The 26,003-nt window shown below is 44.4% G+C and overlaps 1 protein-coding gene across 1 annotated transcript in view; it reads left to right on the top strand.

Annotated features, from left to right (window-relative positions):
* Window positions 1–25,661, top strand: part of LOC126414895 (uncharacterized) — a 347,263-nt gene extending 321,602 nt beyond the window's left edge. Inside the window, exons 6-8 of the mRNA XM_050083387.1 lie at window positions 4,805–4,901; window positions 18,510–18,623; window positions 24,492–25,661. Of these exons, the coding sequence (XP_049939344.1) occupies window positions 4,805–4,901; window positions 18,510–18,623; window positions 24,492–24,597 (317 nt within the window). The 3' untranslated portion in view covers window positions 24,598–25,661. The remainder of the gene's footprint in view (window positions 1–4,804; window positions 4,902–18,509; window positions 18,624–24,491) is intronic.
* The last annotated feature ends 342 nt before the right edge of the window (window positions 25,662–26,003 follow it).

Raw genomic sequence — 26,003 nt, 5'->3', positions numbered from 1 at the left:
TAAATCCATTACAGAATTAGCTATGATAATAGAGTTCATTAATCTCTAAAAAGGCCACATAAACATGTGCTTCCTGAAGAGTGGCACCAACCTTTTCAGTAGTTCGAAGGGCGTCAGTCTGGATAGTTAAACGATCTGACCTTGTACAATCAGCCAACGTGGCCTTGCTTTGCTTGTACTGCGAACGACTGAAACCAGGAGGAACCTACAGCCGTTATTGATGATGAAGTTTTCTCGGGTAATCAGCCGAGTCAAGGCGTCGTTCAGAGGCAACGTTTCGACAAGTTTCCTACTCGTCATCTTCAGGCGAAGATGAAGAGTAGGCAACCTGTCGAAACGTTGCCGCAGAACGATATCTTGACTCAGCTAATAACCCGAAAAAACTTCATCAGCGAGATTCTCCGAGAAAACCTGCATTCCTATTTACAGGCGTTATTTTTCCAGGACATGCAGCTCTTCTTAATGGTCAAATGATGATGACATCTTGTTGGGAAAAATATTCTGGTAGTAAAACAGTCCACAGATCAGATCTCCGGGCGGAGACTACTCGGTAAGATATCGTCATATCGTCATCAGGTAAAACAAAACTGGCATTCTACGAGTCGGAGCGCAAAATGTTAGGCCTCTTAATGGAGTAGGAACGTTAAAAAATTTAAAAAGGGAAATGCTGTAGTGGGAATTAGTGAAGTGTGGTGGCAGGGAAAAAAGGACTTATGGCCAGATGAGTACAGAATTATAAATACAACTTCAGATATGCATGATGCAAGAATAGGTCTAATACTGAATACGAAAAGAGGAATGCAGGTGAACTGTTACGAACAGCATAGTGAACATAATGTAGTAGCCAAGACAGACTTGATTCCAACAACTACCACAGTAGCACAATCTTATATGCCAACTAGCACCAGAGATTGAAAGAATGTATGAGAAGATTAAAAAAAAAATCAGATAGTTAAAGGAGAGGAAAACTGTGATGGAAGGCAGGAAGTCGATAGTAGGAAAAGGAAGAGAAGGGAAAATAGTAGTAGGAAATGGAGTCGGGAAACGAATGAAAGGGGAACACAGCTGGTAGAATTTTCCACACAGCATAATTTAATTTTCCGTTTGCGTGGTCATTTAATCATTGCTAGGACTTGGTTTATGAATCATACAAAAAGGTTTTGTGTATGGCAGAGATCTGGTGACAATGGAAGGTTTGAGATTGATTATATAATGATTAGGCACAGATTTCCAAACGAGACTGTAAACTGTAAGACACTACCAGGGGGACGTGTGGGCTCTGACCACAATGTAGTGGTTATGATATGTAGAAAGCAACTGAAGAAATTGCAAAAAGGTAAGAAATTAAAGGAAACTGGTCCTGGATAAATTGAAGAATCTACAGATTTTTTGAGAGTTTCAGAGGGAGCTGTAGGCAAAGTTGGACTGAAATTTGGAATAGTAATGCAATAGAAAATGAATGGGTAGCGTTGAGAGATGAATAGTGTAGGTAGGCGGCAGAGAATCGCTTCGGCAGAACGAATTTGCCTGGTAGAAGTCCTTGGATAACTCAGGAGATAGAGAATTTAACCGACGAAAGGAGAAAATATAGAAATACAATAAATGAAGTAAGCTAAAGAGAATAAAGACGGCTAGGCAAATTTAATATAATCTTATTGTAAGAGTTAGTTATTTATGCATTTTCTATGAGAGGCGATATCATTTTTTCTTCTTTTTGTGCTTTCACTTTTTTCTTCTTTGTCTCTGTGGTTGGCGAAGTATTCATGCGTACTGCAGTGGGTGACAAAAGTTTGCCAACCCAACACTTAACAGTTGATATTTAATTTTTTCCATAAGCAACTAATATATTGGAGATATCTAGCAACATTGAGAGATGAAGTAGGGTGGGTTGTAGAGGATCACAAAGACAGGAAGAAAAAGCCTAGTAGAAATCATTGGGTAACTCAGGAGATATTGAATTTCATTGACGAAAGCAATGAAGCAGACAAAAGACAATACAGGCGTCTAAAAATGTGACTGACCGAAATTACCAAATAACTAAGCAGGAATGGGTAAAGGACAAATACAAGGCTGTAGAAGCATCTATAGCTGGCGGAAACGAAGACAGATGCTGGTAATCATAGGAGAATTAAAGAGACACTTGGAGAAAAAGAAGCAACTGTATGAATATCAAGAGATCAGGTGGCAAGCCACTTCTAAGCAAAGATGGGAAGGTGAAATGTGGGTGGAATACATAAGAGATCTGTGTAAGTGGAACAAAACTGCGGATAATGTTACAGGAAGAAAAAAGCTAGGCGAAGAAGAGGTGAGAGATACTGTAAGATACCACGAGAAGACTTTGACAGAGCACTGAAAGACCTAACCGTAAGTGGAAACAAGACCTCTAGAGTAGATTGTATTCGCTCAGAATTAGTGAGATCATTGGGAAAGCTAGTAATAACAAAATTATTCCACGAGGTATGCAAGATACAAGAGACGGGCGAAATATCACCATACTTCAAATGGTTCAAATGGCTCTAGGCACTATGGGACTTAAAATCTGAGTCATCAGTCCCCTAGACTTAGAACTACTCAAACCTAACTCACCTAAGAACATCACACACATCCATGCCCGAGGCAGGATTCGAACCTGCGACCGTAGCGGCAGCGCGGTTCCGGACTGAAGCGCCTAGAACCGCTCGGTCATAGCGGCCGGCTCCCCATACTTCAGAAAGGATGTAATAATTCCACTTCCAAAGAAAGCAAGCACTGACAGGTGTGAATATTTGCGATATTTCAGTGCCTGTGTTGCTAAGAAGAACGATTCACTGTTCCTTTGGACATACATGCACGTCCAAAGAAATCGGCACTGCGTTGACTACAGCCGCTATAAAGTACACGAAATGTGTTGGCATTTGCGAATACGAACAACTATCAGCTGCGTAAGGGAATGATGACAATAAAAATTTGTGCCGGACCGTTACATGAGCCCGGATTTCCCGCTTTACACGAGCGGTCTCCGTAACTGCTTTGGCTATTCGTGCACGACTCACGGCCAGATAAAAACTTCCATATGCCGTCGTTCCTGCGTCACAACCTGTACTAGTACACACATTATGTAACTCCTGTACAAGGGAGGACGTTTTAATTGAAAGTCACTCCCTGATATCGGCGGATAACTACGATGCTGCAGTGGCTGGGTTGTTAAGAAGACGATGGATGTAACCAGGAAGGATAATTTTCCATGGGTAATGAGCTACTGCGGGCGATGTTACGTTAGCAGACGTCTCGTAGCGGGCGGATGATGTCATGATACGCAAGTGTGTAACATATTTGCTACTGCTAAGCAACTGGGAGCTTAATAATAAAACTGTTAAAAAAACTAGAAAACTATCATGTTGGTGAAAAGAACGACTAAATAGCAGACGCAGATTTTTTTCATTTCGATTTTTATAAAACTCACTGGATACAGAAAGTAATAGATGATTTACTTGGAGGAATAAGTAAGGGAAGAATATTGAAAACTTTCACCAGGAGAAGGGACAAATGAATGGGACAGCTGCTTTAATTCAGGAATACCTAATAGTAAATTAAAAGAAATAATATAGGTGAAAAATTGTTGAAGAAAGATTACATTAGGTGAAACAGGAATGTTGAGGACACACACGGATGGAAAGATTACCGCAAGATAGGAAGAAATAATGGATATAATAGTTTAAAGACTGACTGGTGGCAAGGGGGAGGAGACTTTTGTTAATAGAAAATATCTCTTTCTATCTATCTGTCTACCCCTATCTCTTTCTATCTATCTGTCTACCTCTCTATCTATCTAACAATTACAAAATTAATTGTTGGTAAGGCGGGTACCAGGTTGAGATTCATTGGGAGAGTCCTTAGAAAATGTAGTCCATCAACAAAGGAGGTGGCTTACAAAACACTCGTTCGACCTATACTTGAGTATTGCTCATCAGTGTGGGATCCGTACCAGATCAGGTTGACGGAGGAGATAGAGAAGATCCAAAGAAGAGCGGCGCGTTTCGTCACAGAGTTAATTGGTAACCGTGATAGCGTTACGGAGATGTTGAACAAACTCAAGTGGCAGACTCTGCAAGAGAGGCGCCCTGCATCGCGGTGTAGCTTGCTCGCCAGGTTTCGAGAGGGTGCGTTTCTGGATGAGGTATCGAATATATTGCTTCCCCCTACTTATACCTCCCGAGGAGGTCACGAATGTAAAATTAGAGAGATTCGAGCGCGCACGGAGGCTTTCAGACAGTCGTTCTTCCCGCGAACCATACGCGACTGGAACAGGAAAGGGAGGTAATGACAGTGGCACGTAAAGTGCCCTCCGCCACATACCGTTGGGTGGCTTGCGGAGTATAAATGTAGATGTAGATGTAGAAAGATGTTTAAACTATTAGATAAAAATTCTTCCAATCCATACGTGGCATACAGCAAACCTGTGCTTAACAGTATTGGTTAAAAACAGTCTTGGTTGCAATTTAAGTTTTTCATTTTTCAACTACTCGTTTCGCCTTATTTGGGCATCTTCAGGTTATCTTGATTTGGCATTTCTTAGAAACGAAGGCGATGTTAGCCTGATATATTCGACGATGCCTTTTGGCTACAATGACTAAAGGATCCTTCTAAGAAATACCAAATTAAGACAACCTGAAGATGCCTAAATAAGACGAACCGCGTAGTTGAAAAATAAAAAAAATAAAATTGTAACCAAGACTGTTTTTAACCAATACTGTTAGGTAACGTTGTTTGATAGCGATGCGAGAGAGACATAATAAGTGTCGGGTGAAATTTGTTCTGTCGACAGGTTTGGTGGAAGCGCTGTCTGAACAGCTGCAGGGCACGGGAGTGAGTTTGACCTGCGCCTATCAGTACCACTTCTCCAACAGCAGACTGCCTCTCTCGTAAGTAAACATTTCACAGTGGCTTTTGTTTGTACAACTAGAGATAATGAAGAAAGAAAAATATTCCATCGACATGTTCCAGAGCGAGAAAAGTAGCTTACAAATGAGTTATTCTAGGCGCTACCAGACCATTTATCTTAAGAGTAAAGTTATTTTATAATGTACTATCAATAGCGGTTTGTGTGGGTGGATGCCATCAGCACCATTGATCTGTCGGTGAATTAGTATTAATCCAGCTTTACTGAGAAGACGGTAATAAGCTAGTAATGTGTCACCATACACTCAGTCCATAGGGAACAGCAAATAGTGTGGACGTCTCGCTCTACCGTCTGGAGACAGAAAGAACTCCAAGTTGTTTCACTTCTATAGTCGCTACCATGTGTACTTTGTTACGGTAAATCTTATAACGAGGTTACACATTGTTAGTCGCCAGACCTTTGACTGGTTTTAGGACTTCCACTGTTTCATTTTCTACTTTTCATTCGGGCATGTCTACTAAACTAGACCACAATAATCTTTCAGTTTCTAATTTTAGTCTGGCTCAAAAACTTCGCTTCTCTATTGTCCTCTATTAAATATATCGTGATGCCTTAGTGAATGTCGCTCTAAACCTCTAACCTGTCTCTTCTTGTAGTTGAAGAAGTAGCTTATGCTCCAAAGTGTGCTGATATTCATCGAAAATCATACTGTTCAGCTATCACTTGCTATGAAAGCATTTATTACTGCTGTCAGTTTATATTGTTATTAATCATAAAACCTGCTTGGTGGCTTTGCGGGAACTTGACACGGTAGTGAGAGTATGTAAGCGGGGCTGAGACGAATGGCGAATCATTCTAGCGATTATACCAACCGGAATTAGAGAAAACCTCTGACATGTAATTTTGACTGAGGACATATTCTTATAGCCTGGGATCTAAGGTCGAGGATTTCGGAAATTGCGAAGATGATCCGATAGTAGTGTGCTATTATCGTAAGCATCTACGCAAAGTGGTTGAAGGACGATGAAGCCCTGAGTAGGCGACAAGGTGTTATACGTCTAAGCCTCATAACAGATCCGCTCTCTAAAGTAGGATAGCGTGCGAGATCTGACAACAGAGTACAATCCTGGTGCAGGCAGAAGTGTTTCAGAGCACACCGTCCAGCTCACATTACTGAAAATAGATTCTACAGCAAATGAACCATAAGTTACGTCACGTAGACCCAACATCGTCAGTTACGACCGAGATTGTTGGTCGATTTGGCGGATGTGCTAACACCGAGGTCATCGGCCCCATCGAATTAGGGAAGGAAGTCGGCCGTGCCCTTTAACAGGAACCATCCCGGTATTTGCCTGAAGCAGTTTAGGGAAATCACGCAAAACCTAAATCGCGGTGGCCGGACGTGGGTTTCAACCGTTGTACTCCCGAATGCGAATCCAATGCGCTAATCACTGCGTCACCTCGCCAGGTCATCGATATTGCACAGTGGATCAGTGGGAATGTGGTGTGCTGTCGCATGAATCACATTTCTTGTTACACCATGCCAATGGGCGCATTTGGATACGTGTCATCCAGACGAATGGTTCCTCGAAAAATATACTACGTCACGGCGGAGGCCGGTTGCGGTCGTTTTATGCTATGGAGACATTCATTTGTTCATGAGACCCAGAAAATATTAGATACAGGCTCCCAGGTAGATGCACACTTTCCTTGACTTCCGGAAGGCGTTCGATACAGTTCCGCACTGTCGCCTGATAAACAAAGTATGAGCCTACGGAATATCAGACCAGCTGTGTGGCTGGATTGAAGAGTTTTTAGCAAACAGAACACAGCATGTTGTTATCAATGGAGAGACGTCTAAAGTAACCTCTGGCGTGCCACAGGGGAGTGTTATGGGACCATTGCTTTTCACAATATATGTAAATGACCTAGTAGATAGTGTCGGAAGTTCCATGCGGCTTTTCGCGGATGATGCTGTAGTATACAGAGAAGTTGCGGCATTAGAAAATTGTAGCGAAATGCAGGAAGATCTGCAGCGGATAGGCACTTGGTGCAGGGAGTGGCAACTGCCCCTTAACATAGACAAACGTAATGTATTGCGAATACATAGAAAGAAGGATCCTTTATTGTATAGCGGAACGAACACTGGTAGCAGTTACTTCTGTAAAATATCTGGGAGTATGCGTGCGAAACGATTTGAAGTGGAATGATCATATAAAATTAATTGTTGGTAAGGCGGGTGCCAGGTTGAGATTCATTGGGGGAGTCCTTAGAAAATGTAGTCCATCAACAAAGGAGGTGGCTTACAAAACACTCGTTCGACCTATACCTTGAGTAATGTTCATCAGTGTGGGATCCGTACCAGGTCGGGTTGACGGAGGAGATAGAGAAGATCCAAAGAAGAGCGGCGCGTTTCGTCACAGGGTCATTTGGTAAGCGTGATAGCGTTACGGAGATGTTTAGCAAACTCAAGTGGCGGACTCGGCAAGAGAGGCGCTCTGCATCGCGGTGTAGCTTGTTGTCCAGGTTTCGAGAGGATGCGTTTCTGGATGAGGTATCGAATATATTGCTTCCCCCTACTTATACCTCCCGATGAGATCACGAATGTAAAATTAGAGAGATTCGAGCACGCACGGAGGCTTTCCGGCAGTCGTTCTTCCCGCGAACCATACGCGACTGGAACAGGAAAGGGAGGTAATGACAGTGGCACGTAAAGTGCCCTCCGCCACACACCGTTGGGTGGCTTGCGGAGTATAAATGTAGATGTAAATGTAGACATTCGGACTTCCGTGTGACCTGTGGTAGTAATCTAAGGCACCGTGACGGCTGTGTACTACGTGAACATTACTGCGGGCCGTCTGCACGTTTTCATGCTTGATGTCTTCCCCAAGGGCGAAGGCATCTTCCAGCAGGATAACTGTTCGTGTCAGAAGACCAGAATCGTGTTACAGGGTTCTGAGAAACTTGATGATGAACTCACGTTGATGTTTTGATCACCAAACTGGCCTGTTCTGAACCCAATAGAACACTTTCGGAGCGCTATCGTGCACCCACAAATCATCTGCCGCCATCTACGGGGATTGCGTGACTTGTGCGTACACATCTGGTGCCATACACCTCCGGAAATCTGCCCAAGACTTGCCGAATCCTTTGCCCGCAGAATCGCTGCTGCAAGGCGTTCCAAAGGGGACAAACACGCTGCTAAGCAGATGGTCATAATGTTTTGATTCATAAGTGTAAACGAGCAAATTTTTGCAAAAACATGAACTGAACAGCAGAAATCTATTCATGGAATTTAAATATCGTTCAGAAGATCCAGTGTGTCAATAATACAACAGTACTACACATCCAGTTTCTGGATACTTTAACTATTCCAACACTTTACGGATATAGTGCTAACTAAACAACGGCAGCCTTACACTGCAAATTGTTAACTGAAATATATAACAAATAATAAAACAGGGAGATTGAGGGGCTTGTGGCACAAATGAAGCGGTTGAGACACGTGCTGTAATTCCTACAGACACTAAGCTGGAGAAACTATTGAAAATTATGAACCACAGGAACTGCGCTTCTGTAATCACCGAGAAGCGTCTTTTTCTCGTACAGTCGATGTAACGTGTTCGAGTACCGAGGGGACACAGGTGTTTTATTTATAATGTGCCTTTATTTTCTGTATCCTCTACAGTAGTCGAAAAACATCGTGTGTAGCATAAGGGAGAGGGGGAGTGGCACCCCCGATCCCCCACCCGCTCATCGTTCTATAAAGAATTGAACTCCCATGTGTAAAACGGATTCTGACAACAGATTACTTTATAATTGAGTTTTAATATGTTAAGTATTTGACGTTAAGCATGCAAAACCTATATGGCTGAAGAAACAAAATCCTAATTGTGTTTCTTTTTTGTCTTCGAATTATTCACCCATCGACTAATGAAAAAGCCAAAAACAGAACTGGTATATCTTAGATTCTGGCAATGTTTATCAGGTCATATCTCCTGAACTGTGTGTCATACAATGACAATTTTGAAGGTAAATTCATTGGTATACATGGACACTGTCTAAAAAGTGTATTGCGAATAGAGTTAGAAGTAAAGAAGTAATAAATTAAAACTTGATGCCTGATGCTGAGGTGTTACTGGATGGAATGCGAAACTGTTTGAATTTCACACCATTTTACACTTAACGCAATTGAAGATCTCCACTGTGACATCTAAGGATGCGGAGAATATTGATCATTAAAACTTCAGCATCTTGAAGACTGTATGGTTAACCGGTGGTACAGTTGCCTTTAGTTTAAAGTGCTAGTTGCCTATCTGTGTTTCACCTGCATTCGTACCAACTTAGCTACACTACTTCCGTGATCTGGACAACGTAAGCTTTCCCACAATGACATGGTTAGGCTTTGCAACATTGACATGATATACTGTAGACTTCAGCCTTCAGCAAACGCATATAACCCTCTAATGAGTCGAGAAGGGCAGACATTTTTGTAGATTTTCGAAAAATTACTTTAACAGAATACTTTTCTCTGGATTTGACCCAATTGTGAAGAAATATGCTGCCAATGTACGGGAGGAACGCCATTCACTTCGAAAGATCCTTATCGCCTTTATCCTGTGACTAGTTATATTCGCTTGTAACTAAAGTTGTCCATATCTGAGAAGCAGAATATTTTCCTTGAGCACAGATTCTGGACGTTGCTGCTCCTTCGCACAGTTGTCCCCGTCGGACACAACATGTGCGCGCTCCTCCAACGGTCAAGGAAACCCATAATTAGAGATGGGTTGTGACAGCAGGGCACCAGCAAACGCAAATCTGTGTATGTCGGCTTAACAGTGAACGAAATGGACAAACGACCCATCCATTTTACAACTGATTAACGTGTCTAGAAAAGTGGACAGATTCATTCAGATTCCTTAACAAATAAATTCAAAAATGATCTCGTCGTAGCCACGATGTTGTGTAGAGACAGTGCTCAGCTCTGGCTAACTTATTGGCCGTACAAAAGGCGACTGTCACTATCATTTTTTCGCTTTTGCCGTAAACTGGATATCCTTGTAGGTTGAATTTAGATGCTGATAAAATGGTAACTACTCTTCCTCGTCGTGAGACCACACTACGTACTTGTATGTCTCATCTCAATGTCACTATAAGACTTTCGGTTTCGCCGACCTGAGCCCTCCTGAAAGCCTGTCTCAAAATAATTTGCTATCTAAAAGGACTAACATGGCAAAACTAACAGTTTGTTCAAACTACTCACTGTTAATAAAAAAAACTTGTAAACAGGGCATGATGGTACAGTGCTACTATGATATCTTTAAATTTACTGCCGATGAGTAACAATAAACCAATGAGAGGTATCGTAGTCAAAAGTGGACTACATTCAAACTTACTAATAGGTTGGTTGGTTGGTTGGTTTTTGGTGGAGGAGACCAGACAGCGAGGTCATCGGTCCCATCAGATTAGGGGCGGATGGGGAAGGAAGTCGGCCGTGCCCTTTGAAAGGAAGAACCATCCCGGCATTTGCCTGGAGCGATTTAGGGAAATCACGGAAAACCTAAATCAGGATGGCCGGACGCGGGATTGAACCGTCTGTTAGCTCTAGTTTATCGACTTTTCTTGTACTGGTCATTTCGCGAGACGAATGTGAGTGAAAGCAGTGTGTTGTCCGACTTTCCCGGGAACGTACTTTCTCGCATTTTCCACAGTAAACCTCTCTTTGATGCACAACGATTCTCTTGTAGCGTCTGCCATTGGAGTTTGTTGAGCATCTCTGTAAAGGTGTCTTGCCGACTAAACGATCCCGTGACGAAACGCGCTGCTCTTCGTTGGATCTTCTCTATCTCTTCTACACTGAAGCGCCAAAGAAACTGGTATAGGCATTCGTATTCAATTACAGAGGTATGTAAACAGGCAGAATACGGCGCTCCGGTCGGCAACGCCTATATACGACAAGAAGTGCCTGTCGCAGTTGTTAGATCAGTTACTGCTGCTACGATAGCAGGTTATCAAGATTTAAATGAGTTTGAAAGTGGTGTTAAGGTCGGCGCACGAGCGATGCGACACAGCATCTCCGAGGCAGAGATGAAGTAGGGATTTTCCCGTACGACCATTTCACGAGTGTAGTGCGAACATTAGGAACCAGGTAAAACATCAAATCTCCGACATTGCTGCTGCCGGAAAATGATCATGCAAGAACGGATCCAACGACGACTGAAGAGAATCATTCAGCGTAAAAGAAGTGCAACCCTTCCGCAAATTGCTGCAGATTTCAAATCTGGGCCATCAACAAGTGTCAGCCTTCGAACCATTCAGGGAAACATCATTGATATGGGCTTTCGAAGCCAAAGTCCCACTCGTGTACTCTTGACGACTGCACGACACAAAGCTTTACGCCTCGCCTGAGCTCGTCAACACCGACATTGGACTGTTGATGACTGGAAACATGTTGCCTGATCGGACGAGTCTCGTTTCAAACTGTATCGAGCGGATGGACGTGTACGGGTATGGAGACAACCTCATGAATCCATGGACCCTGCATGTCAGCGGGGGACTGTTCAAGCTGGTGGAGGCTCTGTAATGTAGTTGGGCGTGTGCAGTTGGAGTGATATGGAACCCCTGATTCGTCTAGATCGACTCTGACAGGTGATACGTACATAGGTATCCTGTCTGATCACCGGCATCCATTCATGTCCATTGTGCATTCCGGCAGACTTGGGAAATTGCAGCAGGACAATGCGACACCCCACACGTCCAGAATTGGTACAGAGTGGCTCCAGGAACACTCTTCTGAGTTTAAACACTTCCGCTGGCCACCAAATTCTCCAGACATGAACATTATTGAGCATATCTGGTATGCCTTGCAACGTGCTGTTCCATGCCCTCGTATTCTTACGGATTTATGGACGCCCATGCAGGATTCATAGTGTCAATTCCCTCCAGCACTACTTCAGGCATTAGTGGAGTCCATGCCACGTCGTGTTGCGGCACTTCTGTGTGCTCGAGGGGGCCCTACATAATATTAGGCAGAAGTACCAGTTTATTTGGCTCTTCGGTGTATTAATCCTGCCAACAAGAGTCACGGAGTGAATAGCAGTGTTCAAGAATTGATCGAACAGGTGTTTTGTAAGACACTTATTTTGTGGATGAGTTACATTTCTTTAAGATTCGTCCTAAGACTCTCAGTCCGTCATCCGCGTATCCAACTAGTTGTTTATGTGGTCAGCAATTTGTCATCAATAGTGTTGTTGTGCGATAGTACATTTCTTCTTCTATGTATGCGCAATATGTTACACTTACTTACTTCAGGGTCGACTGTCAGTCCGGTTATCATTCATTTACCCTCTGCAGACCCTTCTGCGCATAGCTATAGTCTTCTGGCGTTGCTATCTTTTTGTAGATAAACGCATAATTTGAGAATAGCCTATGGAGCTTCCGGAACTTCCGACGTTTTTACTACATCAGTTACATACACTGTAAACAATAACGGTCCCATCACACCTCCTCCGGATATTCGTGAAAGTACCTTTCCATTTTTCGATTTTGTTCCCATTAAGAGCGGCGTGTTGAGTTCTGCTTGCAAGGAAGTCTTGAACCCAGTCGCAAATCTGGTCCGTATTTTTTTCGGTAAACGGCAATGCGGGACGGTGTTTAATGCTTTCCTGAAGTCAAGGAACACGACATCGACCTGAGCACCGAAGCCTGCAGCACTGTGTATCTCATGGAGAAACAAAGACAGCTGAGTTCCGCTAGCTCTATACTTGCGGAGTCAATGTTAATTTTGGTAGAGAAGTTTTTCGTTCTACAAAAACGTTGTAATTCTTAAACGTGAGACGTGATCCATAATTCTACAACAGATTGTTGTCAGTGATATAGCCTTATAATTATGTGCGCCTGTCCTAAGACTCTTCTTGAAAACGGGAATGACCCGTGCTTTTTTCCGGTCACTGTGTACCCTTCGTTACTCCCTAAACCCCAACAATAAACTGCTATGAGAAGTGGAATTTTCGAACCGTTTCCATAGAATCTTACAGGTATCTCATCTGGTCCTGATGCTTCGCTTTTCTTTTCCACGATCACCATCTCAATACCTCCCATATCCACGTTCATACGATGATCGGAAGAACGGATCACATTACAATCTTGCACTCGGAAACAATTTCGAAAGACCGAGTTCAGTATTTTGATCTATCATCTTCCGTTTTGGTGCCACGATGGTCACTGTGACAGAATAGTTGATTACGATCGCTTGCTGATTCTACATAAGACCAACATCTCTCAAGGATTTTAGTCAGATCGATGGGGAAAATTTTACTTACAAAGTCATTGAAAGCTATCATTGCTCTACTTATGCTTATTTCAGATTTTTTTCTTGTAGCAACATTCTGTTGTGTTGACTGTATTGCGTACTTCAGTTGAATGTTGAATGTTTAACGTTGTTTTTACTGCCAGTTTAGGTGTGGTGAAGGTACTTATCCACTATAGTGTCCATTGTGGATGGCATAAAGGATGCATTCCAGGAATTTCATTCACTACCGACAGTGTTAGTTTTCAAAGCGTATAAATATTTATAGAGAGATTCAGAAGCAGAAACAGTGGCCTAATATGGTGTTTACCCCAGCGTTGCCAGTTTCAAGGATAGACAGTGGTTGTAGCGTGTGGGATGGTCAGGCAGAGAGGACGCTGGCGACTCCGCAGAGTATAATCCATATGTCGAGCGCATTACATAGCCATCTGCTTACTTGCGCACCACTATAGTAATCAGCAGTCATAAAATTCACTTAATGACTGTTGCTTGGTTGATAGTCGAAATATCGAGGCATAAAGACAACATCGTCAGGCTACAATCTCGTGGGCTACTTGTAGCTTGGACGTTTCTTTTGGCTTTGGGGGGATCTAAATGAAGGAAATAAATGAGTTCTGCCTGTCACCGTTCCCTCTACTATCGTATTAGAGTGACCTCACCTGACGATCTACAGCTCTCTGGACCGTGATGGCGTCGGATTCTTCTTCGTGTACTGCAAGGATTTATTTGTTTATTTAATAATATGGCTAGGGCCCCCCGTCGGCAGGCCGTTCGGCGGGTGCCGGTCTTTCAATTTGACGCCACTTCGGCGATCTGCAGTCGATGAGGATGATAGAATGATGATGACAGCACAACACTCAGTCCCTGGGCGGAGAAAATGCCCCGACCCAGCCGAGAATCGAACCCGGGCCCAGAGGACTGACAATCCGTCACGCTGACCATTCATCTACCGGGGGGCGGACAACTGCAGGGATATCGACTGCTGATGGAAATTAACTGGATAATGAAGAGAACAGGAGGAGACTACAGACCAGTAAGAGACAGCTAAAAGAACAGCAGATATCTTCTCGTAAACACGTTGAAATGAGAGGCAGTAACCATACAAGTACGTGGTAACTAGCCTGTCCACAGTTTCACTCTACACAGGCGATCAGCATTCTTGCTGTGGGCCAACCCACAATCGCATGGAAAGACACAAAATATGAACAAAGTAATGAGAACTATTCCAGTCGCTAGAGAGAGTTTTGATGGAGCTTAACAAAGATGATCTCCAGGATTCGAATCACGAGTTATGGTAAAGGGCCGTGAATTGAAACACGTTGAGACCAACGGACAGGGGCAGCGCGACAAAGACTCCGAATTAACATTGATCAGATCGGAAGGCTGAACTCTCGCGGTTCTAACAGAATATTTACATCTTAAATACAGTCGGTTTTGCTATGAGCAATCTACCGCGAACGACTCAATCAAAATTGAGCCTAATGGTGGGTGGTTGCTCCCATGGCGGTGGAAAGCGAGACATACAATGTAAAATGGCGTATACTGCTGCACGACTGCTGGTCACGAAATAAAGCCACAATGTACTGCCACTTACTGACCCTACGAAGCACTGCCACGATCTGATGGCTAGAGCGTGACTCTCACAAGGGAAGGCAACGACGTTGGGATCACTTATTTACTTCAAACTTTGTCCACCTCTAGTAGGCCATTAACACGACATAATGTGCAAGTAGCAAGGTGCATTACTCTGACAAAATGGTTCAAATGGCTCTGAGCACTATGGGACTTAACTGCTGTGGTCATCAGTCCCCTAGAACTTAGAACTACTTAAACCTAACTAACCCAAGGACATCACACATATCCATGCCCGAGGCAGGATTCGAACTTGCGACCGTAGTGGCCACGCGGTTCCAGACTGTAGCGCCTAGAACCGCACGGCCACTCCGGCCGGCTCATTACTCTGACAATTCCGAGCAAATCGCAAGAGAAGTTTTACGCATCTATTATGTGGCGTATGTATCTGTGCTTATTGCGAGACGTTTGAGTTGATGGTGGCTAAGTGGTTAGCGTTCGAGGTGCGTAAGCCGAACCTGTATGAGGCGGCGTTACGACTCGCATTCAAACTTAGTTTTTAATCTGTAGTTTTTTCATCACTGGTCATACATGGTTTGCATCCAAACTATCGGAAGAAAGAGAATTTTTCAAAACGTCAACGAGGTGTGTTTTCCGTTAGAAACTCTGAACATTACCTCTAAATGTGGGAAAACTGCATTCATTCGATGTAGTGGATGCCGTTTCAATTGATGTTTTCCATCTCTGTTATGGCAAACGCCTTCGTGCAACGTATGCTGTCGAGAGCACATCCGAACAAGTAACTGTACATTACTTTTGTGGTCTGGCACATTGTCACTTTCCTCATTCGCATCATTATTTATCGAGGTTTGACTATGTGACTTGGATTTTCCAAGCCTGTCCCTCGTCCTTGAAAATTTAATTAAAATTGGTAAATAGTCAACTAACATTTGAAATTCACTACAACTTCATGAAAATGCACATGGTTTTTTTCCCATTATATTACCTCTCAAATATCATATAAATTAAATAATGTGACCAGTAATGAAAGAAATATAGACTGAAAAATAAGTGTTGCTGCAATTCGAACTGCCGCCTCGTCGTCAACACTCTCGCTACGCGCGAACGCTAACCACATGACGACATGGCTGCTTATGAGCCATGTCTTCGCACACGTCTATCAGATACATAACAGACGCGTAAACTTTCTCTTCCGTTTTTCTCGGAATTGCCAGAGTAGTGCACCTTGCTTCTTGCACATTATGTCGTTTTAATGGCCTACTGAAGGAGTATAAACTTTGAAGTAAATCGGTGGTACCAACGAAGTGGGTTCCCCTTGTCAGTAGTTTTGTAATCTTGGGTCCTCGCACACCATATGCTTTTTCTGACAGCAAAAAATCCCTGCTGCCAACGTGAGCGAGGGCGGAAATGCCGATAGTCGCTTAGATTTTCAGCAGAGGGACTGTTCGGCCCTCCCACACACAGGTTGGCGTTACTGGGGTGGCGTCAGGCGTCTGGCAGTCGGAGAAGTTGGTCTCTCCCTGCAAACGTCACCTTGGCGTGGATTTTTGAAACCAACGGCCACTGTATCCTTTGTCTGCAAGTCTATGCATGAATTTATGAATTAAATGATTGGTGAACTCAGAATTTCTCCGTCCTCACTATTTTAGAGCCATGTACTCGGTCAAGCCATCTGTGGTTACATATATCTTGAGAAAATTACTTTTAACGTACAACTGAACGTATTAAATTCATGTATTGGTGTGCAGCCCCGTGCCTACTACCATTAAAGTCGTAATTGTATATGCAATCCAAATGTGTGATTGGAACAGCATAGCTGACAGCTATGGAGACTTCGACACGTACTCCAACGTCTCTGCAAAGTCTCTGTGCAATCACTATCTAGGTAAAACTCCAATATAGTGTTTTAATATCACTGTACCTCACATTCTCTTCTCTGACAAATGTCGTTAAACTGCTGTTCCGTGGTGACTCTACTGGAGGACTGTAAGTATCTTGCTTGAAACGATATGGTGGTTAGAATTTACAGCACTGGAACCCCGTCCAGGAGTAAAGCGGTGGCAATGTGCTATTCTCGGGAACACAGGCCTTGCACTAACGTTCTGAACCCCTTCCGAAACCGGTGAGCTGCAGTGTGTCGTTGAGTCACGCAATTGGAGTTCGTTAACTCTTTGTATCTTCGGAAGTCAGTGCCAACAAACAAATGGTTGTTATATACAATAATGACCATTAAAATTGCTACACCGCGAAGATGACGTGCTACAGACGCGAAATTTAACCGACAGGAAGAAGATGCAGTGATATGCAAATGATTAGCTTTTCAGAGCTTCCACATAAGGTTGGCGCCGGTGGCGACACCTACAAAGTGCTGACATAAGGAAAGTTTCCAACCGATTTCTCATACACGAACAGCAGTTGACCGGCGTTGCCTGGTGAAACGTTGTTGTGATGCTTCGTTTAAGGAGGAGAAATGCGTACCATCACGTTTCCGACTTTGATAAAGGTCAAACTGTAGCCTATCGCGATTGCGGTATATCGTATAGCGACATTGCAGCTCACGTTGGTCGAGATCCAATGACTGTTAGCAGGATATGGAATCGATGAGTTCAAGAGGGTAATACGGAACGCCGTGCTGGATCCCAACGGCCTCGTATCACTAGCTGTCGAGATGACGGGCATCTTATCCGCATGGCTGTAGCGGATCGTGCAGCCACGTGTCGATCCCTGAGTCAAGAGATGGGGACGTTTGCAAGACAACAACCATCTGCACGAACAGTTCGACGACGTTTGCAGCAGCGTGGACTATCAGCTCGGAGACCATGACTGCGGTTACCCTTGACGCTGCACCACAGACAGGAGCGCCTGCGATGGTGTACACAACGACGAACCTGGGTGCACGAATGGTAAGACGTCATTTTTTCGGATGAATCCAGGTTCTGTTTACAGCATCATGATGGTCGCATCCGTGATTGGCGTCATCGCGCTGAACGCACATTGGAAGCGTGTATTGGTCATCGCCATACTGGCGTATCACCCGGCGTAATGGTATGGGGTGCCATTGGTTACACGTCTCGGTCACCTCTTGTTCGCATTGACGGCACTTTGAACAGTGGACGTTACATTTCCGAAGCGTTACGACCCGTGGCTCTACCCTTCATTCGATCCCTGCGAAACCCTACATTTCAGCAGGATAATGCACGACCGTATGTTGCAGGTCCTGTACGGGCGTTTCTGGATACAGAAAATGTTCGACTGCTGCCCTGGCCAGCACATTCTCCAGATCTCTCACTAATTGAAAACGTCTGGTCAATGGTGGTCGAGCAACTGGCCGTCATAATACGGCACTCACTATTCTTGATTAGCTGTGGTATCGTGTTGAAGCTGCATGGGCAGCTGTACATGTACACGCCATCCAAGCTCTGTTTGACACAATACCCAGGCGTATCAAGCCCGTTATTACGGCCAGAGGTGGTTGTTGTGGGTACTGATTTCTCAGGATCTATGCACCCAAATTGCGAGAAAATGTAATCACATGTCAGTTCTAGTATAGTATATTTGTCCAATGAATACTCGTTTATCATCTGCATTTCTTCTTGGTGTAGCAATTTTAAAGACCAGTAGTGTAATAAGGAAATGTGGTTTGCCTTGAGCAAGCACAACTTTTTCTTGTTTTGGTACCTGTACATGTTTCGGAGAACTTCCTTACCAAAAGTGTTTACTGTGTTCCAGAATTCCCGAGCTGAGTGACGAACAGGTTGCGTCAGAGATGGTGGCAGCACTGCGCCGCCGCCAGAACCGCGTGGTTCTCCCCGCGAGGCCTCTCTTCTGGAACAGTGTCCTGCGGTAAGCGCACACAGCAACGCCCGCTATTTCGTGTGCATCCCGTAAGTATGTGGATGCGAGTATTATGTGAAATGTGTCGACGGAGGTCGTGAACAGTCTGTAAAAGAACAACATTATACGTGCTTTAATGATTATAAATAAAAAATCCAATAGAGGTAATGCCGCAGTAGCCTAATAATGAATAAGAAAACACGTAGTAGGTCGGTAAGCTACTATGAGCAGCAAAGTGAACGCATTTTCGTAATCCAGATATACAGGGTGTTACAAAAAGGTACGGCCAAACTTTCAGGAAACATTCCTCACACACAAAGAAAGAAAATATGTTATGTGGATATGTGTCCGCAAACGCTTACTTTCCATGTTACAGCTCATTTGATTACTTCTCTTCAAATCCCATTAATCATGGAATGGAAACACACAGCAACAGAACGTACCAGCGTGACTTCAAACACTTTGTTACAGGAAATGTTCAAAATGTCCTCCGTTAGCGAGGATACATGCATCCACCCTCCGTCGCATGGAATGCCTGATGCGCTGATGCAGCCCTGGAAAATGGCGTATTGTATCACAGCCGTCCACAATACAATCACGAAGAGGCTCGCGAGCGGTTCTAGGCGCTACAGTCTGGAACCGCGCGACCGCTACGGTCGCAGGTTTGAATCCTGCCTCGGGCATGGATGTGTGTGATGTCCTTAGGTTAGTTAGGTTTAAGTAGTTCTAAGTTCTAGGGGACTGATGACCTCAGCAGTTAAGTCCCATAGTGCTCAGAGCCATTTTTTTTAAGAGGCTCGACATTTGGCACCGGGGTTGCGTAGACAAGAGCTTTCAAATAAATGAAAGTCAAGAGGGTTGAGGTCAGGAGAGCGTGGAGGCCATGGAATTGGTCCGCCTCTACCAATCCATCGGTCACCGAATCTGTTGTTGAGAAGCGTACGAGCACTTCGACTGAAATGTGCAGGAGCTCCATCGTGCATGAACCACATGTTGTGTCGTACTTGTAAAGGCACATGTTCTAGCAGCACAGGTAGAGTATCCCGTATGAAATCATGAGAACGTGCTCCATTGAGCGTAGGTGGAAGAACACGGGGCCCAATCAAGACATCACCAACAATGCCTGCCCAAACGTTCACTGAAAATCTGTGTTATTGACGTGATTGCACAATTGCGTGCGGATTCTCGTCAGCCCACACATGTTGATTGTGAAAATTTACAATTTGATCACGTTGGAATGAAGCCTCATCCGTAATGAGAACATTTGCACTGAAATGAGGATTGACACATTGTTGGATGAACCATTCGCAGAAGTGTACCCGTGGACGCCAATCAGCTGCTGATAGTGCCTGCACACGCTGTACTTGGTACGGAAACAACTGGTTCTCCCGTAGCACTCTCCATCCAGTGACGTGATCAACGTTACCATGTACAGCAGCAACTTCTCTGACGCTGACATTAGGGTTATCGTCAACTGCACGAAGAATTGCCTCGTCCATTGCAGGTGTCCTCGTCGTTCTAGGTCTTCCCCAGTCGCGAGTCATAGGCTGGAATGTTCCGTGCTCCCTAAGACGCCGATCAATTGCTTCGAACGTCTTCCTGTCGGGACACCTTCGTTCTGGAAATCTGTCTCGATACAAACGTACCTCGCCACGGCTATTGCCCCGTGCTAATCCATACATCAAATGGGCATCTGCCAACTCCGCATTTGTAAACATTGCACTGATTGCAAAACCACGATCGTGATGAACACTAACCTGTTGATGCTACGTACTGATGTGCTTGATGCTAGTACTGTAGAGCAATGAGTCGCATTTCAACACAAGCACCGAATTCAACATTACCTTCCTTCAATTGGGCCAACTGGCGGTGAATCGAGGAAGTACAGTACATACTGACGAAACTAAAATGAGCTCTAACATGGAAATTAAGCGTTTCCGGACACATGTCCACATAACATCTTTTCTTTATTTATGTGTGAGGAATGTTTCCTGAAAGTTTGGCCGTACCTTTTTGTAACACCCTGTATACAAAGCAAACACCCACCACAGTAGTACAAGTTCATACGCCAACTACACTCATGCTCATTAATTAAGGATGATACTGATACTTGGTGAAACAACGCTCCGGTTGGTAGTTTGCGGGTTTAAATCACCTCGGGATATGACCATGCAGTGCATTTGACCTGCAGTCGTCGCACGGTGGCGCTGGCAGCAGTCCACATGCGCAGAGGTGTGTTGGTGCATGTCAGAGTACGGTGCAGCGAGTAAGTGTGCAGACGTTATCAGACGTGCTAATGCTGACTGTGTGTTGAAAATGGCTCAAAGAACAGATATTGATGACGTTACGAGGGGTAGAATACTAGGGGGACTGGAGGCTGGTCAAACACAGCAGGTCGTAGCATGGGCCCTCTGTGTGCCACAAAGTGTGATCTCAAGATTATGGCAACGATTCCTGCAGACAGGAAACGTGTCCAGGCGCTACAGTACGGGACGTCCACTGTGTACAACACCACAAGAAGACCGATATCTCACCATCAGTACCTGCAGACGGCCACGGAGTATCGCAGGTAGCCTTGCTCGGGACCTTGCCGCTGCCACTGGAACGGTTGCCTCCAGACACACAGTCTACAGACGAGTGAACAGACGTAGTTTATTCACTCGGAGACTTGCAAGGTGCTATCCACTGACCCCTGGTCACAGGAGAGTCTGTAAAACCTGATGTCAAGAACATAGTATATGGTCATCGGACAGTTGTCCCAGGTTATGTTCACGGACGAGTCCAGGTGTAGTCTGAACAGTGATTCCTGCAGGATTTTCATCTGGCGTGAACCAGGAATCAGATACCAACCCCTTAATGTCCTTGAGAGGGACCCGTATGGAGGTCGTGGTTTGATGGTGTCGAGTGGGATTATGATCGGTGCACATACAACCCTGCAGATGAACTATAACAGGTCATGTGTATCGGGACATCATTTTGCACCAGTATGTTCACCTTTTCAGGGGTGCAGTGGGTCCCACCTTCCTCCTAATGGATGATAACACACGGCCCCAATGAGCTGCCATCGTGGAGGAGTACCTTCAAACAGAAGATATCAGGCGAATGGAGTGGCCTGCCTGTTCTCCAGACCTAAAACCCATCGAGCACGTCTGGGATGCTCTCGGTCGACGTATCGTTGCACGTCTTCGAACTCCTAGGACACGTCAGGAGCTCCGACAGGCACTGGTGCAAGAATTGGAGGCTATACCCCAGCAGCTGCTTGAACACCTGATCCAGAGTATGCCAACCCATTGTGCGGCCTGTGTACGTGTGCATGGTGATCATATCCCATATTGATGTCAGGGTACATGCGCATGAAATAGTGGCGTTTTGCAGCACATGTGTTTCGGGACGGTTTTCTCAACTTATCACCAATATCGTGGACCAACAGCGTCGTGTGTGTTCCCTATGTGCCTATGCTATTAGCGCCAGTTATGAGTAGTGCCACCACATGCCGCAGTTATCCTCAATTTATGAGCATGAATGTAGCTCCACAGATGTTTAAGAGATTGGAGAAATGTATGATGAGATAAAAGAAATTATTCAGATAGCTAAGGCCGGTGGCGAGAATTGCGAGTGGTGGCTGCTGATGAGTACCATGAAGTGTTTTCGTCAGAGTCTTTTCTGGCGAAAATTTCCGTCATACCGTCGATCGCCTCCAATGACAGCATTACAGTAAGAGGTATAGTGTGACATTTATATTATTTTTATTATTGTACTAATGTTATATTAGTTCGCTACACACAAAAAATGGAAACACGATGAGTATGCGTTTAAAGCAAATGTAGATGCATCTGTGTGACGTATAGCGATTTAGAGCGGCGGCAACCGCTTGGTAAATCCAGGCTAGGTTCATGAATGCAGTACACTGCAATGCATACTTAGTTTCCATAGTGTAACATGACTTGCAAGGCGGTTATAATGGACAGGTTGAAGAGCATTTTCTTCGATTGCTTCAAAAGTTATCCTGAGAAGGAAGTGACGGATTTCACCTGTGTAACATCGCGTGCTGTCCAAGTTTACCAGTGGCGGAAGGAATCAAAGGCAGAACTTCGACCCCAAAAAAATTATGTCTGCCTTATATTCCAACTTGAAGCATAAAGTAATCTTGATAATATTCTTCTCGGGTATGCAGCCGGATCATAACGTCTTCATGACACAATATTTGGCCTCATGGGAGAGAAGCTCTTGACCGCCTCCTAGATCATTTTAATTCCCTGCATCCTAGCACCAAGTTTACCATGGAGGTGGAAAGTGATGGGAAGCTTCCGTTTCTGGATGTTCTGGTGTACAGAAAGGATGATGGGACACTGGGACACAGTGTTTATCGAAAGCCTACGCACACGGACCGTTACCTGCATGCTTCTAGCTGTCATCCATCGTTCCAGCGTACGGGGGTCCTGCGGACATTGGCGAGAAGAGCTTATGCCATTTCAGATGGAGAAAGCTTGACACAAGAATTGGACCATCTTAAGGTTGTGTTCAAGCAGAATGGCTATACAGATAAACAGATCCGTCGTGCTTTCCAGTATGGATCTTCGCCTGAACCACGAGAAGATACCTGCAAATCGGTGGCTTTTCTGCCTTTTGCTGGGAGCATTTCCTCGAAGATAGGAAGAATTCTGAAAAGATACCATATCAAAAGTATTTTTCGTCCGCCAGCCAAGATTAGAGCGCTCCTTGGCTCTGTAAAGGATGACTTGGGCTTGAGGAAGCCCGGTGTGTACAAGATCCCTTGCCACTGTGGGAAGGCTTATATTGGGCAGACAATCCGGACCATTCAGGACCGATGTGTTGAGCATCAGCGGCACACACGGCTGCTTCAACCTGAGAAATCTGCAGTGGCGGAGCACTGTCTCACCGAGGGACACAGAATGCTCTATGACAAGACACAAATGGTTGCCCCTGCATCTCGCTATTGGGACTGTGTTTTAAAAGAATCCATAGAGATTCGTTTATCTGACAATCTTATTAATAGAGACAAGGGCTATGTTTTAAGTAAGACTTGGGACATGGTGTTATCTGACATCAAAAAACAACGGCCTGTGTTTCGATCGTCGGAATAAAAATTTTTTTTAATTTTTGACAGCGATATCTCGATTTCGCCTATTTCCACCTCTGGCGGCGCGGTATGTTTACTGCGCTAGAGGGCAGTTACGGCTCCTTCTCGCACACGCGTTGTGGGTCTTCTGCGGCCTATATAGGGGCCGCAGCTTGCGCTAAGAAGTCAGTTCCGGCGAGTTCGTGCACCGGCACTCTCACCTGAAGATGGCGGCCAGATGGACCGCGGAAATATTGTGTCATGAAGACGTTATGATCCGGCTGCGTACCCGAGAAGAATATTATCGATTATTACGCTGGGAAAGCCTTCGTAGCCACATAAAGTAATCTTTCCTTGAATCTTTCCGAACCGATTTATAATGAACACTCTAAAAAGAACTAGGTTACACGTCCATTTGCGTCAAATGTAGCACGACATTAAACTTTGTTCGCTCCCGTCCAGGAAAAAAGCTCTCGAATTTGGAATTCATTGAACATATTTGAAGTTGACCTAATGGAATTCGATAAGCGTGAAGAAATGTGCCCACAATCTAGTCCAATAGCGTTGATTGTATCTCGAATGTCTGGACATTGATGCCTCACATAACATAAATAATGTGTAATATAATCCAAAGTGAACGCAATATGCTGCAGTGGGTCGCTAGATGTTACACGCTGTTAGGACGAATGGATATAGTTTTTGGCGTGGTAACATTAGTCGTTTACTGTCTGTGTTGATAGTCCTGCTCTTCCGTATGTAAACGTGAACTACTTATTAACTGGTATGGACTTCTACAGGTCGCTGCACCTTGTCGCCGACACGAGCCTGCACGACGCCCTCTGCCTGGATACGCCTGCACCTGTGACACCTGCAGCTCCTGCTGGTAACGTGGCGAAGTCCTGACGTCGGAGGAACAGCGAACTTGCCTTCGCTGGGTCTTCAGCCGACAGCTACGTTGAGCTGCTTACAGGAGTCGGACAATCGGAATCAGCGCCTCTCGCTGCGCTGAAAAGAACTGAAGCATATTCACAGCCGCAGTGTTGGACGTTCCGTACACAGATTCTGTTGTAGACTTTGATGGCTCCAGTCTTTAGTAAATTCTACGCATGTAATTTACCCGACGCAACGAAAACACAAGTGTTACAGTATTTAAAGTGTTATCAGGGCCTGTTAATGCTATTGTGCACATTTCATTGAAGTACGTAAGCGCTATTTGCCAGTATGACGTCATGCGTTGCCTCATTACATTTGGTTCTGTAAAACCACCTTAAGAACCAGCATACTTAGTCCGATGATGTACAGCTAAGGATGACACGGCATCGGTCGACAGTAGCGTCACAGTTTTTTTTACGATTGCTCTCTTGTCTTTCCAGTCTTTAATTTTTTCTCAGAGGCGAACACGTACGATAACCTTAGTGCACATAGCCCCATGGACTTTCACAGATCCATTAATCCAACATAATCTGGAAAAACACACAGGATTCCTACTTTCGTCTTTTAACTTATTTGATCTTTCATCAAATGGTCTTCCAAGTTTTTTGCATCCACGAGTTTTACTTTATGCCCAGTACCCTCCAAATATAATTTATGTTTCAAGGTCCGTCCGAGTAAGAAAATCCCACAAAAGAGCATATAAGTCTTCCTCTACCACCTTACGGATTTAGAAGCAAGCACCTATCACTATCTCACTGGTGTACGAGCTAGAGTTCTTGATTCTGACCCATAGCATTCACTTTTCCAATGGAAGCTTGAATTTTTCCTCAGCTGGAATGATTTGAAACAAGATACATTCAACTTTCGTGCTGCAATCTTAGTGCGTTAAATGAAGAGGCAGTCGATCAGAGTTAACAGACCCCACGATCTTTCCACATGACTTCAGTGATACTGCAGAGAATATTGGTTTTCAGATAATTTTCATCATGATTGATAGTACCACTTATGACAGTTACCCCTTGCCTGCATTTGTTTTGTACAGGTGTTTGTTTTTTGTATAAATACGTCACTTTCATTTTGAGCTTAACGCATGAAGAAGGGAAGCTCGTGGAGCTTCGTGTTTAGGTGTGACTTCCTTGAAGTCAGCGGACATTGCCCCCTCCCCCCCGCCCATCAACCCCTTTCCCCCACGGATATCCCAAGAGTACCCCGGTAACCGTTAATATTGCTGGAAATTTAGATCGTGATCGTATTCTTACAATGCGCTTGGGCAACACTGTAAGCTCTTGATACACTATGCGGTATTTGCGAAGGAACTGACATTTTTTTCTAAGCACACCTGCTATCATCTGACTACAGAAACCAAAATAAGCTGA

The sequence above is a fragment of the Schistocerca serialis genome, chromosome 1 (assembly GCF_023864345.2).
Source record: "Schistocerca serialis cubense isolate TAMUIC-IGC-003099 chromosome 1, iqSchSeri2.2, whole genome shotgun sequence".
In the NCBI taxonomy this organism is placed as follows: Eukaryota; Metazoa; Arthropoda; class Insecta; order Orthoptera; family Acrididae; genus Schistocerca; species Schistocerca serialis.
This window is presented reverse-complemented; position numbering and strand designations above follow the sequence as displayed.